The sequence below is a fragment of the Cydia pomonella genome, chromosome 25 (genome assembly GCF_033807575.1).
Source record: "Cydia pomonella isolate Wapato2018A chromosome 25, ilCydPomo1, whole genome shotgun sequence".
Classification (NCBI taxonomy): domain Eukaryota; kingdom Metazoa; phylum Arthropoda; class Insecta; order Lepidoptera; family Tortricidae; genus Cydia; species Cydia pomonella.
Window position 1 is genome coordinate 8,349,219 of NC_084727.1, and position 16,282 is coordinate 8,365,500.

Consider the following 16,282-nt stretch of genomic DNA (forward strand, 5'->3'; position numbering starts at 1 on the left):
TACTGTCAGCAGTAGTAATTGCTAAACATTATGTGCATACGATCTTATTCTCATACCATTTCAGATTATTTTCAGGGGGCCTAGCCAAAATGAGAATCGTACATCGACAAAGACCAAACGAAAAAAAGATCAGGGGGTCTAGCCAAGTGACACAGTGACTTCTGAAGCTTTTAATAACTGACACCCAATTTTGTTATTTTAGTTTGTCATTAATTGGAGTCATTGGGGCAGTGTCGAGGACTGAAAAATGCACTTCAATTATTTAAGAAAAATATTGCTATTAAATTATGTATATTCTTTTCAGATCTCTGTACGATAATAACATTAGGTCTCTTCCCAATGGCACTTTTGCTGCGTTGACCGGAATACAGACTTTGTAAGTTATATATCATCATATACCATATACATGTAGGCCATTATAGGCGTATATAGGGCTTTATGCGGGGTGCGCGAAATTTCCAAAACGCATGCCATAGGGCCCGCATTCGGGGGACTGTTTTCATTGGTCGATAGGGCCCGTATGCGGGGTGCGGAAGATTTCCAAAACGCATGCCATTATGAGTTTCACTAGTCGTTTCGTTATACTACCTTACCTGCGGGGAGTCACCCGCATGCTGTTTATTGACTGAACTATCGACTTATGAGTTTCACTAGTCGTTATACCGCCTACGGGGAGTCCCCGCACGCTTTATATCGACGGAGTTATCGACCAATGAAACTGATGTACACCGCGTTTTTTAACGTCGTTTAAAATTTTACTTGAGGTGCGCAAGGCGTGGACAGTTTTCCTAATGTTAAAAATACTCTTAGTGGGAATAAAGCATGTTTCTATTATAGAAATGGAATATTTATGTTCCAATAAATTTCCGATTTTGATAGCTCTGGGCTGTGTTCTATTTAATTATCATGTTTTAGAAAAGTTTTCATCGACCGCTAACATGAGAGCTTTAAACTGCAAAATCATTACAGAATTCAAAACTGATAACATTTTGTAAACTCTTTAGTTCTAAAGCAAGATAATGTATTGTTGATAATGGTTGTCTGGTAGAGAATGCCTTAAGGCATTAAGTCCGCCATTTGTACCTTCATGTATTGTGCAATAAAGATAAAATAAATAAATGTATCATTCATGACATTAATTAAAAAAAAAAATTTTTTTTATCATATTATGAAAGCAATTGAACAAAATGACATTACAGAGATATACTAATATTTAATTTAATCTGAACTCTATTCCACAGACACTTAGGTCGCAATCCGTTCGCCTGTGACTGCTCCCTTCGCTGGCTCGCCGCTTACCTCCGAAAAAACCCTAGCCTTGAGACTTCGGGAGCCAAATGTGACTCCCCGAAAAGGATGGCTCGCAAACGAATTGACGCTTTGAGAGAAGACAACTTTAAATGCAAACGTGAGTTGACAAGCTAATTTATTTTGACAAGCTATGTATTTTTGTAAGTACGTTAGCCTTAAGCGTTCAGGGGCAAAATGACACTCTTCGAAAAGGAGGGCTTGAAAACGAATAGATGCGGTAAAGGAGGTCAACAACTTCAAATGCAAACGTGATGTGATAAACTTAAAGCCGTACACAGAACCCCTAGTGTAAATTTATTCGATAGCGTGACGTGACATACGCGTTTGCTTTAAGTCTCATTTTGCATGGGATTTTGGTAGAGGCTAGACTGCAGAGCCTAGAACACCGTAGAAAGGTAGCCTGTTTATCGGTATTCTACAGGATACATTTCGGGGAGTGTGCGATGGGATTACATAATCTTATCCCCCCATCTCCGTTCTGCCACCGTGGGACTAGACGCGGACTTGCGTTTCACCCTTACGTCGTTACTTTACCACTGATCCGCACTAAACGCTACGCATCCAGCTTTATCATGCGTACGGCTAAGGAGTAAGCATGTTCCATCCTAGACTACATCGGCACTCTCCATCAGGTGAAATTGTGGTGCTTACCTTTTCGGAATAAAAAAAAAAAAAAATTTAGAAACAGCGCGCCATGCGAGACGTTTTGGAAAATTAAATTGCTATACAAAATTAGACTTAACGCAAACGCGTACGTCACGTTTCACTATCGTATAAATTTACACTAGGGGTACAGATTTAAAATCACGATTTTTACGCACGATTAAATTATAGAACGGGAAGTTTTACATTTATCCGACGTTTTGTGGACGGCGTTGTCTCCGTGGTCTCGAAAAAGGCTGGCTTAGGAGATAAGAATAGCTTTGCGATCCTAACGAAATAACGGTACTTTTTCTATGATATTCCATTTCGGGAGGAAACGGTTTCCACTAACTAAATCTTAGCAAATCACTTTGATATTGATGTCGATCGTTTCAGCATAATATATTCTAGGTTTATAGGTTTCGTTTTTAAAAAAAAAAGAAAAAGATTTTTTTTTTTGTTTTGCTAATTTTGACTAAAAAAAAGATAACCTATTAACCTAGTTTTTCATTGTGTCAATAACAAACTAAAAAATCATGGGGAAAGGAAAATATTTAGAAGTGGAAAACGTTTTCTCTTTTTATTATGAACGATCACATGCTTCCCTATTAAGTTGATATCGTGCAAGTTTTTCAAACTATCCGCACCTGGTTTTGTTATTAAAGCCGCATTTTTCAGCCGGCGAAGAGTCAGCCAACGCGTGCGCCGACGCGGCGGCGTGCCCGGCGCCGTGCTCGTGCGAGTACGCCGCGCGCGCCGTCAGCGTGGCGTGCGCGCGCCAGGGACTTGCTGAGGTGCCCAGGGACCTCCCACTTAATACAGATGCTCTGTAAGTATCCCTGTCACAACTGGCTACACAAACGCACAAGCTATCCAGCTTTAACACTGGGTGAGTGTATAAGAGTATGTGTTACTGAGTACACCGCGCGCGCCGTCAGCGTGGCATGCGCGCGCCAGGGACTTGTCAAGATGCCGAGGTACCTTCCACTGAATACTGATGCTCTGTAAGTATCCATGTCACAACTGGATGATCTGTGCAACTAGCTACACAAACGCACATAGCTATCCAGCTTTATTAAATAAATAAATAAATAAATAAATAAATATTATAGGACATTATTACACAAATTGACTAAGTCCCACAGTAAGCTCAATAAGGCTTGTGTTGAGGGTACTTAGACAACGATATATATAATATATAAATATTTATAAATACTTAAATACATATAAAACACCCATGACTCAGGAACAAATATCCATGCTCATCACACGAATAAATGCCCTTACCAGGATTTGAACCCGGGACCATCGGCTTCGTAGGCAGGGTCACTACCCACTAGGCCAAACTGGTCGTCAAAACTGGGTGAGTATGTAAAGCCCGACCAGAAATATATGATCATTGTCAAAAAGGCGCTGTTGTGTCTCATGTATAGGGTGACAGTTCAGTTTAGTATGAAAAATTTAGTTTCAATGAAGTTCCGCAATATGGCGCGTGATCATATTATATTACTGGTCAGGCTTTAAGAGTATTGAACCCAGGGGTACGTCCTTAAACTACGTCCAAAAGAAAGGTATGGGCATTGTGAATTTCATCTGACTTTGTGTGGTAGGGCACAGCACAGCGGATGTCATTCCAGATCTAGAGCAGAGCCCAACTGGGGAAGTACCTCCACCTTACAGAAAACCGCAGCCAAATAACACTAACACTAGACCCTACTCATAGTGTTGTGTTCCTGTCGGTGAGTAAGGTTGCCAGAGCTCAACGAGGGTGCAGAGTGTTAGGGTCAGCAACACGCATGTAACTCCTCTGGAGTCACAGGCGTACATATGTTACGGAGACTGCTTACCATCAGGCGGGCCATATGCTTGTTTGCCACCGACGTAGTATTAAAAAAAGTGTTCCTGCGAGTACGCCGCGCGCGCCGAAAGGAAAGAGAGCTGCGGCCCTGACCACCGGCAGCTTGGGCCCCGCCCCGCTGCCGGCGGCACCCTAGGTTAGGTTTTTTATAATGTGTTTATATTTTACTTTTATATACATATTGTAAAAAACTAACCTAACGTAAGAAGAAAGATAAATAGAGATAATACCTAAATATAAATAAATAATAGAAACGACATTCCTTGTGCTAAGCGTCGTTTCTTAATATATTACTATATTATGCCGCTTATTAATTTGTATATTTATTTCAGATTAATGCCTGACAACAGTCTTGGGCAGATCAAGTCAGACGGACTGTTTGGTCGGCTTCCTGACCTGATCAAACTGGACTTTAGGAACAATGGTAACTTGTCTATTTGCGTCTGTGATTGTGTTTAAAATTTTCATTTAATTTCTTCGACACAAACTACGAAATGCATATAGGAATAGGTAGGACATTTATTTGTATAAAATTACTATCTTTAGGAATAGGAAATGCCAGCCTAGTGTTACTAAACGGCGTCGCTTCCCTCGCATCACACCTGGCTGGCCATTTTATTATTTCCCGAACTCCTAAGACTTATAAACTAAAATAGATATCATACACTAAAGAAACAGTGACCAAGTCCACCGGTGGCCGAGGCGGGAATCGAACCTGCGTCCACAGCTTACGCGACTAACGTCCTGACCACTAGACTACCCGGCCACGGCGGTCCCGCCCCGAATTCTCTGGTGTATGCTATCTTTGAAAGGCTAGGCGCCGTTGACCAACTCTAAGGGCGAGCAGAGAGTGCTTGCGCCTCCTATACGAATCCTTTACTGGGTTACGGTATAGCGAAACAGATGGTGCTGCCATCTATCCAACTAGGGAACAAATCAATTTTTTATATGAAATATTTTTTTATTTGTGTTTTTTAAGTAGTCACACTTATATATATAAATTATAAAATAAAATAGATATCAACCGTCAATGTATGAATTTTTTTTTGTCGTATACTAATGCAAGGGGTGTCAAAAGTTGCGTAAATTAACACACAGTACAAAAAGCTAGAATTACGTGTTATCTTGAGGGCTCTACCAGCCTTTGAAAATTTGTAAATATTGCGATGAACCCTAATGCCTCAATTGTAAACTACTTTTAAGTATATTTTCGTAATCTATATTTAATTTCGCAACTTTTGAGGGGTCTTGCATTAGTGAAAACTGAAAAAAAAATATTCGGGACACCCTAGTGACTACGTCCACTGTTGCCCGAGGTGGGACTAGAGCCAAGTCGTCGTCTGACGTTGCGACGTCGTGCAACGTTACGGCATTGTATCGCGAGGTACCCACGATACGACGTCGTATCGTGGGTATGTGTGTTGGCCCTAAGACTTACCTAATGTTTTTTACTGTACAGGTATAACAGTGATAGAAGATAACGCATTCGACGGCGCTGCCAATATTCAAGAGTTGCTGCTGGACGGTAATCTCCTGCAGACCGTCACTGACAAGATGTTTTTTGGACTGCACAGTTTGGGCACTCTGTGAGTATTTATTATATATATTTTTCTACACATCGCACAAAAAGTTATCCCTCAAACGTTTTACTTCAAACTTCATTTAATTAATGTAGTAGTAAGTGTTATACGCGGCAGCAACATCCAACATGAGAATTTATTTTAGTCTCCCTACTACATTAGAGATGGCGCTACTGGTTGCCACTTTGATACGGTGCCTTGCGTGTTGGAGGGTCTGCCATCTCGTGACATGAATTGAAAGCGAAAACAATTCACGCTTCTAAGCAGGTGCTGCCCACTACACTTCACGCTGGCCTTATTTTGCATAGTAGGGTCTGCCATATAGTGGCATAAATTTAAAATTGAAAACATGACACAATTCTTCGCGCCAATAAATAGCTGGCTTCTGTGCTGCCATCTACAGTTCAGGCACGCTCCCTATAGATTTGATGTAGTGCCTAGTGCCTACTTTGATAAAGGTAACTTTGAATTGTTCACAGATCTCTAACAGATAATAAGATCAGATGCATTACTCCAGCTGCCTTTGATCACCTGACTATGCTTTCTACACTGTAAGTAACTTTAAAATTATGAATTAATGACAAATAGTGTTTATATTCGATATATTAATTTAAATAATAAAACTTTATACATAGACTAAGTCATTTTAATATTTTATAAATTTATTAAGTCGAAATTGATTAATGCATCTACTAAAAATCAGTGTCAAAAGTTGATCTTTTGTATCACAGAAACCTGGAAAGCAATCCCCTGGAATGCAACTGCCACACGGCCTGGTTGGCGGGCTGGCTGCGCGTGCGCCGGCTCGCCCCGGGGGCCACCTGCGCGTCGCCGTCGCAGCTACGCCAGGCGCAACTGCACGCCCTCGACCAGGCAGACTTCAAATGCGAACGTAAGTACCATCCACAATGTTAAGTGACAATTTGTATACCTTATTGCAAATGTGTTTCCTGGCTCCTGTACTGCCCCCTACATACAGTTCAAGCATGGTAACTTGCGCGCTGAAGAATCTTCCACCCTAAGGCCTAAAAAATTAAAAACAACTGACACTTTACACCAATAAACAAAGTGTTCCCCTGCTGTCCTCAGTTCAGTCACACTCTATTCTATGTTATAACCTATTTTCTTTGTTAATTCAGCGGAAGACAAAGGCTGTTTAGCAGCTGATTATTGCCCTGCGCAGTGTTCTTGCACCGGCACCGTCGTGCGATGTTCCCGCGCACAACTGACTGCTCTACCCAACAATATACCAAGGCAGACAACTGAATTGTGAGTATCAAATCCAATAAGGAGGTATTGGAAACTCCTGTGAGTCCGCCGTTTAAGTAGTCACTGCGAACGATAAGACACAATTTGATTGAAGAGACAATACGAATGGCTAATAATGTTTTCCGAGCACTAAAAATAACTCTAAACGGTTTCTTTAGTCATCACGGTTGCTGAATGCGAAATGGGTACATCTCATATTTTTGAAATTCTTCACAGCGACATACCAACGGATAAAGTTTATTATGATACAGATTACACTATAGAATTAAAAAAAAATCTTATCAAATACCTAATGCTTCCTAGCTTTAGTTTTTGGTCCTGATAAAACAATGTCCTAATAAACAATAAAGTACCTGGGCGACCGAGCTTTGCTCGGTTATAACTATTTATTGTAATATGGTGGTGTATAGGTGATAATCTTAACTACATTTTTTGACTAAATTAAACTTGTCTAAAACAATAAAAATATAAAATTATATATAAACATGAACATATAAAAAAAAAAAGTTAGTCACCGGGCGAGATTCGAATCCGTAACACTTGTTTAGCAGTCCGCGTCTTAACCCGCTGGACCAGACGAACAGTGGCCGGTAACACGAAATTAGCTACCATATTTTATATGGTATATATATTAGCTCGAAAACACGCGTTTTCCCAAACATAAGACTAATTTAGATAGATTGTATACCCCCAAAAACCCCCATAAACCAAATTTCAGCGAAATCGTTAAAGCCGTTTCCGAGATCACAGAAATATATATATATATATACAAGAATTGCTCGTTTAAAGGTATAAGATTTACATCTTCTTCTCCTCTTCATCTGTCTGAAAAATTTAAACTCCTTTCTGGTACCTTGCTGTACCTGTTGCTGAATTTGTCACCCTCTTCTCACTCTCTCCTCTCATCTACTCAAAGGTTAACTGGAAGAGATCCCTTGAAGGGATAAGTTTGCCTTTGTACTTAGCTTTTCCTAATTGTAAGTTTCTTTTATTATGCGTTTTTTTACAATAAAGAGTTTACTACTACTACTACAATGTTATTATTGCAGATATCTAGAATCCAACGACATAACCAGCATCTCAGCGGAGCAGATCCAGCATCTAACGCAACTCACTCGCCTGGACCTATCCAACAACAAGATTGGCGTGCTCGCGAATAACACCTTCCAGGCACTCACGAAGTTATCGACGCTTATTGTCAGTTACAACAAGCTACGATGTGTCCAGGTAAGCGTATCTACAGCGTACGTTTAGTAAATCTTACGATGTCACCAGCATCTCATCGGAAGAGATCCAGCATCTAACGCAACTCACTCGCCTGAATCTGTCTAAAAACAAGATTGATGTGCTCGCGAATAACACCTTCCAGGCACTCACGAAATTATCGACGCTTATTGTCAGCTAAGTGTATCTACCTACAGTGTGAGTTTTGTAAAAAAAAAACTCATTTTTTTTAAATCTCAATGTTGCTCCTAGGGCAAAAGTAGCTTAGTGCGACCTACGTATATATTCGGCTAGCTAAGTAGTTTTAATATAATAAATATTTAAAATATTGTGTTTAGTAATAATTTATCCCAAAGAGCCACAGAAAACATGTGGCTCTTTGGGACTCCTAGAACTCACACCAGGTAATTCTGCTGCAATTTTTGGCAATTGTTTAAAGTTTACAGGCCTAGGTTAAATAATATATTATGGTTAATGATTCAATAAATGAATAATAATTCGTAAAAATCTAGCAAAGTACATTTTAAGTTCTTTTTATTTTAAACCACTGACTATGATTTATATTTATTTTCAGCGCGACGCCCTCAAAGGCCTGACACAGCTTCGCGTCCTGTCTCTCCACGGGAACAACATCTCAATGCTCGCCGACGGAGTTTTCAGAGACTTGGAGTCAATCTCGCATGTGTAAGAATACTTTTTCTTTTAAATAACTATTTTTTTATACCACGTCGGTGGCTTACAAGCATACAGCCCGCCTGATGGTAAACCGTTATAAATAACTATGCAAGTGATCATAGATTTCTACTTTGAGTTTGAGATCCCGTGATAAAGAAATTATACAAATAAATAAGATTTGATGCTGTGTCAAAACACAATGGACCTATATAGAATCTACTGTCTATAGAGCAACTCAACCGATCTGTATGCAATTTTGTTACGTTTGCACATACTTCACATACCTACGTATCTTTGGTTTTAACTCGCGACACTAGGTGGCGTTGAATGTAGGCTACGTTTGTAACATGTAAATCTGAAATCAACCAATCAATGCTTTGTTCAAATTTAACAACAATAATTATTAGAGAAGTCCATAAAAACTGCCGGTTTGCGATCTCACTTTGAAATATATAAACTCATTGAACTCCCATTGTACTCTTGTCGATGTTAAGATAACTTGTTTTAACATGATTTGTGTTACCTACTGCTACTATGAACTGCCTTCAATTCTGCATACCTATTTACTTTTTATTCTCTTCTAGTGCTCTCGGTTCCAACCCCCTCTACTGCGATTGCTCGACCCGCTGGTTGTCCGAATGGGCCAAGAACGCGGGCGAATACGTCGAGCCCGGCATAGCTCGCTGCGCCGACCCGCCTGCCATGAGAGACAAGCTCATACTGAGCACGCAATCTTCAGCGTTCGTTTGCAAAGGTACGTCTTAGATGTAGCCTGGTTAATGCACTAGATGGCGCTGTTATTATTGCACAGCATAGCAAAGCTCGCTGCCTCACGTACCCTTCGGTAAACTCCGTATCTTCTGATTTGTTTGCGAATGTACGATTTAAGCAAATAATTGTTAATTGTAGAAGCGCTGTACCTACCTTAAATCCCATGATATAATACGTTAGTATGCCACTCCGAAAGCCCAAACGAATATCGATATGTATTCCACGTTCAAATTATTTAAGCAACTGGAACTGCAGGGTATGTCAAATAAAACAACTGATAGCTACGAATATTAAAATTAATGTTTCCCTAGATTAACCTATGCTTCTTTTTAGGCAAGCCCCCATCCGAAATCGTATCAAAATGCGACCGCTGCTACAACAACCCGTGCCGCAACGGCGGCGCCTGCTCCGCAACCGCATCCGGTGGATTCAAGTGCTCTTGCGCAAGAGGCTTCCACGGCATGACGTGTGATGCGCAGATAGACGCGTGCTATGGGGAACCGTGTGCGAATGGCGTGTGCCAGCTGCTTGAAGAAGGACGGTTCCAGTGAGTACACGAATGTTCCGCTAGATAGCACTGTAATCAAATTTCAATGTGCAGTAGAATTCTTGCTCGTAATTGTTGGCCTAGACTAGACCAGTGGTATGTATAAGTCAGTAGGCTTCAAATGGTCATGCTCACGAGATTTCTGCGGCGCGACGTATGATGCGCAGAAGCAGATAGATGCGTGCTACGGCGAGCCGTGCGCGAATGGAGTTTGTCAGCTGCTTGAAGAAGGGCGGTTCCAGTAAGTAGCTTATTTGAGTAGCTTATTTTAAAAGTTGTGACGTTAATTCTCCGCTAGACGGCGTTGTACTTAACTTTGTGTAGTAGCAATACTTGTAATTGGTGACCGCGTCCGGTGGCTTTAAATGTTCATGCGCACGTGGCTTTCACGGCGTGACTTGCGATGCACAGATAGATGCATGCTGAGTGTGTCAGCTGTTTGAGGAAAGACTATTCCAGTAAGTTATTGTTACATTAGTTCTCCTCTACTTTCAATGTGTAACAGTAATCTCGCTCATAATTATATACCTATTAGACCAAATGGAATGGTATTCCATCATCTGCTATGTAACTGACAAAAATTTGGAAAACGTATTTCAAAGACATAAGGTCCACCGATTGGTCTTCGAATCGTAAGTTAACGTAGAAATTGGTACATGAGTATTTTTCTATCAACTATCACCTCTTTTTTTCAGCTGCTCCTGTCAGCCTGGCTACACCGGCGTGCGGTGTGAAGTCAACATCGATGACTGCGCCGCGCACCGCTGCCAGAACAACGCGACCTGCATTGATCAGCTTGAGGGGTACTCGTGTCAATGCGCCCCTGGATATATGGGTAAGGATTAAAAGCTTACTATTTAACAGGTTTTTTTCGTTGACTATAAAAAAAAGATTTGTGACTTACTGGTTTCGATGCGTCTAGTTGTAAAATTGTCAAAAAGTTCTTGGGCCAAGTGGATGTTTAGATTATCTTCTTCCTTCTGGCCTTTTTCACTCGTACCTACCATTCGTACCTACTGGGTCTGTGGCTTGCATATACAAATAGTATATCGATTAGTAAAAAACTAGATTACACCAAGTGCAGTTGAAACGTTACTAGTATCATAATTTATACTTTCTTTGTTTTCAGGCGACTTCTGCGAAAAGAAAATCCCCTTCTGCACAACAGAGTTCAACCCCTGCGCCAACGGGGCAACGTGCAGCGACCACGGTAGCCACTACTCCTGCACCTGTCCCAGAGGGTACTCGGGGCAGAACTGCACCACTAATGCTGATGATTGCGTCAATCATATGTGCCAGGTAAATATTAAATATCATATCATTAAATTACTAAGTATTATTTTGTAGAATGTTTTATAAAGTAAAGAATGAATTTTTCACAGAACGGTGCCACCTGCGTGGACGGCCTCGACGAGTACAAATGTGTTTGCTCCGCCGGTTACGCTGGTCGTTACTGCGAGGCTGCACCTCACGCTGCACTTGGAACTTCTCCCTGTGCTCATCATGACTGTGTACACGGAGTGTGCTATCTGCCCACTGTCGCGCTGGCGCTGCAGGTAGTGTAGCCACACAACGATAGAGGGCGTTGTAGTTAAATATTGATATATCACTGTTTTTGGCAGAAATAAAGGAGCACAAATACGTAGCAAATAAAGAGCACGTACGTTGTGATCATAACAATTGGAGTACAAGCTCGTGCTACTTAGGGTCATAATTGTGTGTTTGTCTTTTTTTTCCTGTTTTATTTACTAATTATTAGGGATTTTGAATAGTAATTGGATCTAGATTACAATTCCTACAACCACAGACTCAACAGTACAAATAGGAGTCATTTTAGATCATTAATCTGTCTTCGAACATTTTTAAGTTCACCTCGAATGTTGAGACACGACACGTTGTAAACACTGTGTCAGATGCGTGTTAATATTGCGACCGGTTTATCTTTTTTTTTTCTTTCTGTAAAGTATCATTTTATTTGACTTTCATATGACCGGATGTTCTCCTCTACAGGTCGCAATTCTTAACCGATTCTCGTGAAATTTTGTGACCAGATTCTATGATTAAGAGCCCATCGATGTGCTCACTAGCGCCAATACTAAATAATTGTGATTATTCAAATTTAACGATGGATATTTAAAATGAACTCAAAACAAAAACGGCTGTTTTAACTTTGGACGCCTAGATTGACGAATCCAGCAACGCAAAAACTATTATGATGTATTCAAAAGGTACGAAATACAAAATACAGAACGTAGCGGCCCCATTTTTAAAATATCTATCGTTAAATTTAAACAATAACAATTATTTTCCAGTAGCGCTAGCGAGCACGTTGATGGCCTCTTAAATATAACTTTTTTGTCGATCCAGTTTTTTTAAATTCTTCAAAATGCGGAAATTGGCATAAAGGACTTAAGCGCCAACATGGTCTCTGCCGTTTAAGACTATTGTGAGTTCACTGTGATAACGACTCAACAAAGTATTTTTCACTTTCACATTTTCTAAGCTTAACGCGAGGTCTACAGCTCACAGAGCCACTAGTTTTTAATGTGTTGTGCGTGTATTGATAACTGTGTACACGGTAGTATAATTAAACCGCAGTGGCTGTTCTACAGGACGACATTATGATGGAGCGCATGCACAACGCGCCGGGCGACTACCTCTGCAAGTGCGCGCCCGGCTACTCTGGTACGTTTTTTGGACCTTACATAACTTCGAAATAAATAAAATACATGGGTCTCTATTGTTTCCCATAAAGTTTTAAGTCATAATGTATCGTTTGTCCGCATTTTCGTTAGCCATAATTTGGTTTTTCTCAGAAACGCGTAACTTTTCAAGATTGCTATAAAACAAACCTAACCTAACCTATCTATAGGATAACCTAAGGAAATTCCTAACAAAGAGAAAATATACATCCGAAAATACATATTTGGGGACAATTTTACACAAATCAACCTAGCCTCAAACTAAGCAAAGCTTCTACTATAGATACTAGGTGACGATATACATAAGTATATAGATAAATACATACTCATACATACAGGAACAAATATCTGTGGTCATCACACAAATGCCCTTACCGGGATTCGAACCCGGGACCATGGGCTTCATAGACAGGATCACTACCCACTAGGCCAGACCGGTCGTAAAATATTACTTCAACTTGCGTAAGGTTTATACGTTGTCAAAACTGAAAGTAATGGATATGAAAGTTTATGAACTGCGGGCACAGGAGCTTACAAATTTTCGATGTACACCACAATTTTATTAGACCTTTTAACGCTCCTGCTTATAGACACGAATTAAATAAATAAATAAATAAATATCTGGGGACAATCTTACACAGATCAACCTAACCCCAAACTGGGCATAGCTTGTACTATGGGTGTGGTTGTAAGTATTAATTAAGTATAAAATCAAAGTTTCTGAAATGAAGGGCAACCTTCCACTGACACTAAAGCGCAAACTCGTCGACATGTGTATCCTGCCTATCCTAACCTACGGCGCCCAATCTTGGTCATTAACGGAAGCCCAGAAGTCCCGACTCAAGATTTGCCAGCGAGCAATGGAGCGCAGCATACTAGGAGTTCGGAGAATCGATCGAGTTAGGAACACCGAACTGCGCTCCAGAACTGGTATTATAGATGTGGGTGTTAAGGCCGCTAAGCTTAAGTGGGGTTGGGCAGGACACGTCTGCCGTATGCACCCGGATCGGTGGGCCAAATTGGCTACCGAATGGATACCGCAGATTAGCCGGGGCAGAGGCAGACCAAAAAAGAGATGGCGGGATGACCTCGACGCTTTTTGCAGAGACTGGCGGGAACATACTTCAAACCGTGATGAGTGGCGGAAAAAAGGGGAGGCCTTTGCCCAGCAGTGTGACACAAGATAGGCTATTAAAAAAAAAAAAAAAAAAAAAAAACAAAGTTTCTGCTTTAGAGCACAAAGTTCTACGTCTTGTGTTCTGTGTAGTTGCGTAGTGATAAATAGAATATCGAATGTTGTCACAGGCCGCCTCTGCGAGTACCTCACATCGCTTACGTTCAATCACAACGACTCGCTGGTCGAGCTCGAACCGCTGCGCACGTCACCGCAAGCCAACGTCACTCTCGGTAAGTACCACTAGTAATCTACCAGCGCCATCTATTACATCTTAACAAATATTGGCTACAAATGTATTTTTGATAAGTCCACGAGGTGGTGCTACTTTTTTAATTTGGTTTTTAACTTAAGAATTTCTTTGTAAAAATCTAATATGCCTATTAATGAAGAACTTTGACCTTGATTTTTATAAGAAACTAATTTATTTCAGTGTTCAGCACAACTCAACACCACGGTGTGTTAATGTATTTCGGCGACAATGAGCACCTCGCTGTTGAGCTGTTCAACGGTCGCATACGCATCAGTTACGACGTTGGCAACCATCCTACTTCTACCATGTACAGGTATTCTACAACATGCAACGAGATAATAAACCCAAACATCAACTTCAACTTCAACATTTATTCAGCAAATAGGCCACAAGGACACTTATACGTCAACATGGGATTTACATACAAGCAAAAACAAGCCCATCAACAATTATAAAATACAATTAATTGAAAATATTAATGCAAATAAATATAAATCTGGACTGTACGAATCGTCGACGATCCCAAACTCACAAGCGGCATTGAACCATTCTAAGGAGAGACTGCCTCCTTGTGCGTGTTCTACCGCTTGTACAATGGGCTGTGCTCTGAGGAATTGTTTGACATGATGCCAACGGCCGCTTTCTATCCCCGCACCGCTCGCCGGCGGCAGGGAGTTCATCCTCACACCTTAGAGCCTAAATGGTCGCGCACTGTGCGGTTTAAGAGGAATTTCCTCCCGCGGACGCTCCGGCTGTGGAATGAGCTCCCTGCCGATGTTTTCCCGAGGGTGTACAGTATGGGGTTCTTCAAAAAAGGAGTGTCAAAAAATGAAGAGTCGACCAAACCGCTGCTCGAAAGACGTTGATGCACCGTTTACGCAGTTAGCTATATGACAAAAACGCTACACGTGATAATACCACTGCGTATACGCTGCGTCAAGTTTTGGTGTGGTCGGTCTGTAATATGTGTCTGAAATTAAAAAAAAATGTGTTTGTCAGCTTCGAAATGGTTTCGGACGGCGCGTACCACAAGGCAGAATTAGTCGCAGTCAAGAAAAACTTCACTTTGCGGGTCGACGACGGGCCAGCACGCTCCATTATCAATGAAGGTAATGCCTCTCTTTCTATCTAATGTGTTAGAGAGGGATGAATGCTAAGTCAAGTTCGAATACAAGGCAGAATTATAAGTAGTCGCAGTCAAGTAGAATTTCACTTTGCGGGTCGACGACGGACCAATGAAGGAAGGCGATCAATGAAGGCAAAGCCTCTCTTTCTAACTGGTATGTAAGAGAAGGACGTCTGAATTTAATACTTTTTCAAATAGAGTGATGTGCCTAATATTGAATGAATGAATTAATGATGAATGTATCTTAAATAATTTGTTGATAACTAAATAAGTACTCAATCATTTAAATTAATACATAAATCTTTAAACCGAATCCTTTCATATTCGAACTCAAAAACTTTATTTATCTAAACTATAGGTACTGCCAATTTTTTTGGATATTCAATAAGGAATAGTTAGGATACCGTCAAACAAACATAGAACATAACAAGTGTGCCTTGAGAACTACTGACGTCTAAGCCGCCGAATCAATCGTTTAGACAAAAATAATGATACTAATAGTCACAAACAATTGCTATCCGGTTGTACTGACATTATTTAACACAAAGCTTAATATTTCAGGCAACAAGGAATATCTCCGGCTTGAACGGCCCATGTATATCGGCGGCGTACCAGAAGATGTCGCTAGGGACGCCTTCAGCAAGTGGCATCTTCGGAACATCACCAGCTTTAAGGGTTAGTAAAAACTATCTGAATACATAAATACAATACACGACACCCAGGGTATATACCCTAACCAGAAAAATCTAGCAGTAGTGCAATTCTAAAAGAAATGTTTTTACAATTTATTTTGCAATATAAATTCCAATTTAATTATTCTCTTCGCTTTTAGCCCTAGTTTCTATTTACTTAACGCAGTTTTTCTACGAAAAACAGTGCTTTTAATTGATGGAGTTCAATAAGATCTAGTCATAATAGTGACTAAATATTGCACGATAACAATAAAAAAAGATGTACATTTTAAAAAAGTAATTTTGATTTTTGACAGCTTTTGGCGGAACTATGACTTTTTGTTAATACAAAATTCTGTTAATTTCAAGTCAAATTACGTGTGTTTACTTATACCCTTATTCATAAACGTCTACTAGAGTTGACAAGCCGCTAATAATCGTTTGTCCTTTTCCATCATACCAATACGTCGGAAAGGTAC

The 16,282-nt window shown here is 40.4% G+C and overlaps 1 protein-coding gene across 2 annotated transcripts in view; it reads left to right on the forward strand.

Moving 5' to 3' along the window:
* LOC133531768 (protein slit) overlaps positions 1–16,282 on the forward strand; it is a 126,195-nt gene that overhangs the window by 99,241 nt on the left and 10,672 nt on the right. For both annotated transcript variants that reach the window (XM_061870155.1, XM_061870156.1), the window contains 20 exons: positions 305–376; positions 1,242–1,408; positions 2,632–2,782; positions 4,144–4,235; positions 5,271–5,397; positions 5,871–5,942; positions 6,123–6,283; positions 6,531–6,660; positions 7,710–7,887; positions 8,459–8,568; positions 9,144–9,313; positions 9,664–9,877; positions 10,573–10,712; positions 11,007–11,176; positions 11,260–11,433; positions 12,490–12,562; positions 13,885–13,986; positions 14,187–14,319; positions 15,006–15,115; positions 15,694–15,807. In XM_061870155.1, the coding sequence (XP_061726139.1) occupies positions 305–376; positions 1,242–1,408; positions 2,632–2,782; positions 4,144–4,235; positions 5,271–5,397; positions 5,871–5,942; positions 6,123–6,283; positions 6,531–6,660; positions 7,710–7,887; positions 8,459–8,568; positions 9,144–9,313; positions 9,664–9,877; positions 10,573–10,712; positions 11,007–11,176; positions 11,260–11,433; positions 12,490–12,562; positions 13,885–13,986; positions 14,187–14,319; positions 15,006–15,115; positions 15,694–15,807 (2,660 nt within the window). The remainder of the gene's footprint in view (positions 1–304; positions 377–1,241; positions 1,409–2,631; positions 2,783–4,143; positions 4,236–5,270; positions 5,398–5,870; positions 5,943–6,122; positions 6,284–6,530; positions 6,661–7,709; positions 7,888–8,458; positions 8,569–9,143; positions 9,314–9,663; positions 9,878–10,572; positions 10,713–11,006; positions 11,177–11,259; positions 11,434–12,489; positions 12,563–13,884; positions 13,987–14,186; positions 14,320–15,005; positions 15,116–15,693; positions 15,808–16,282) is intronic.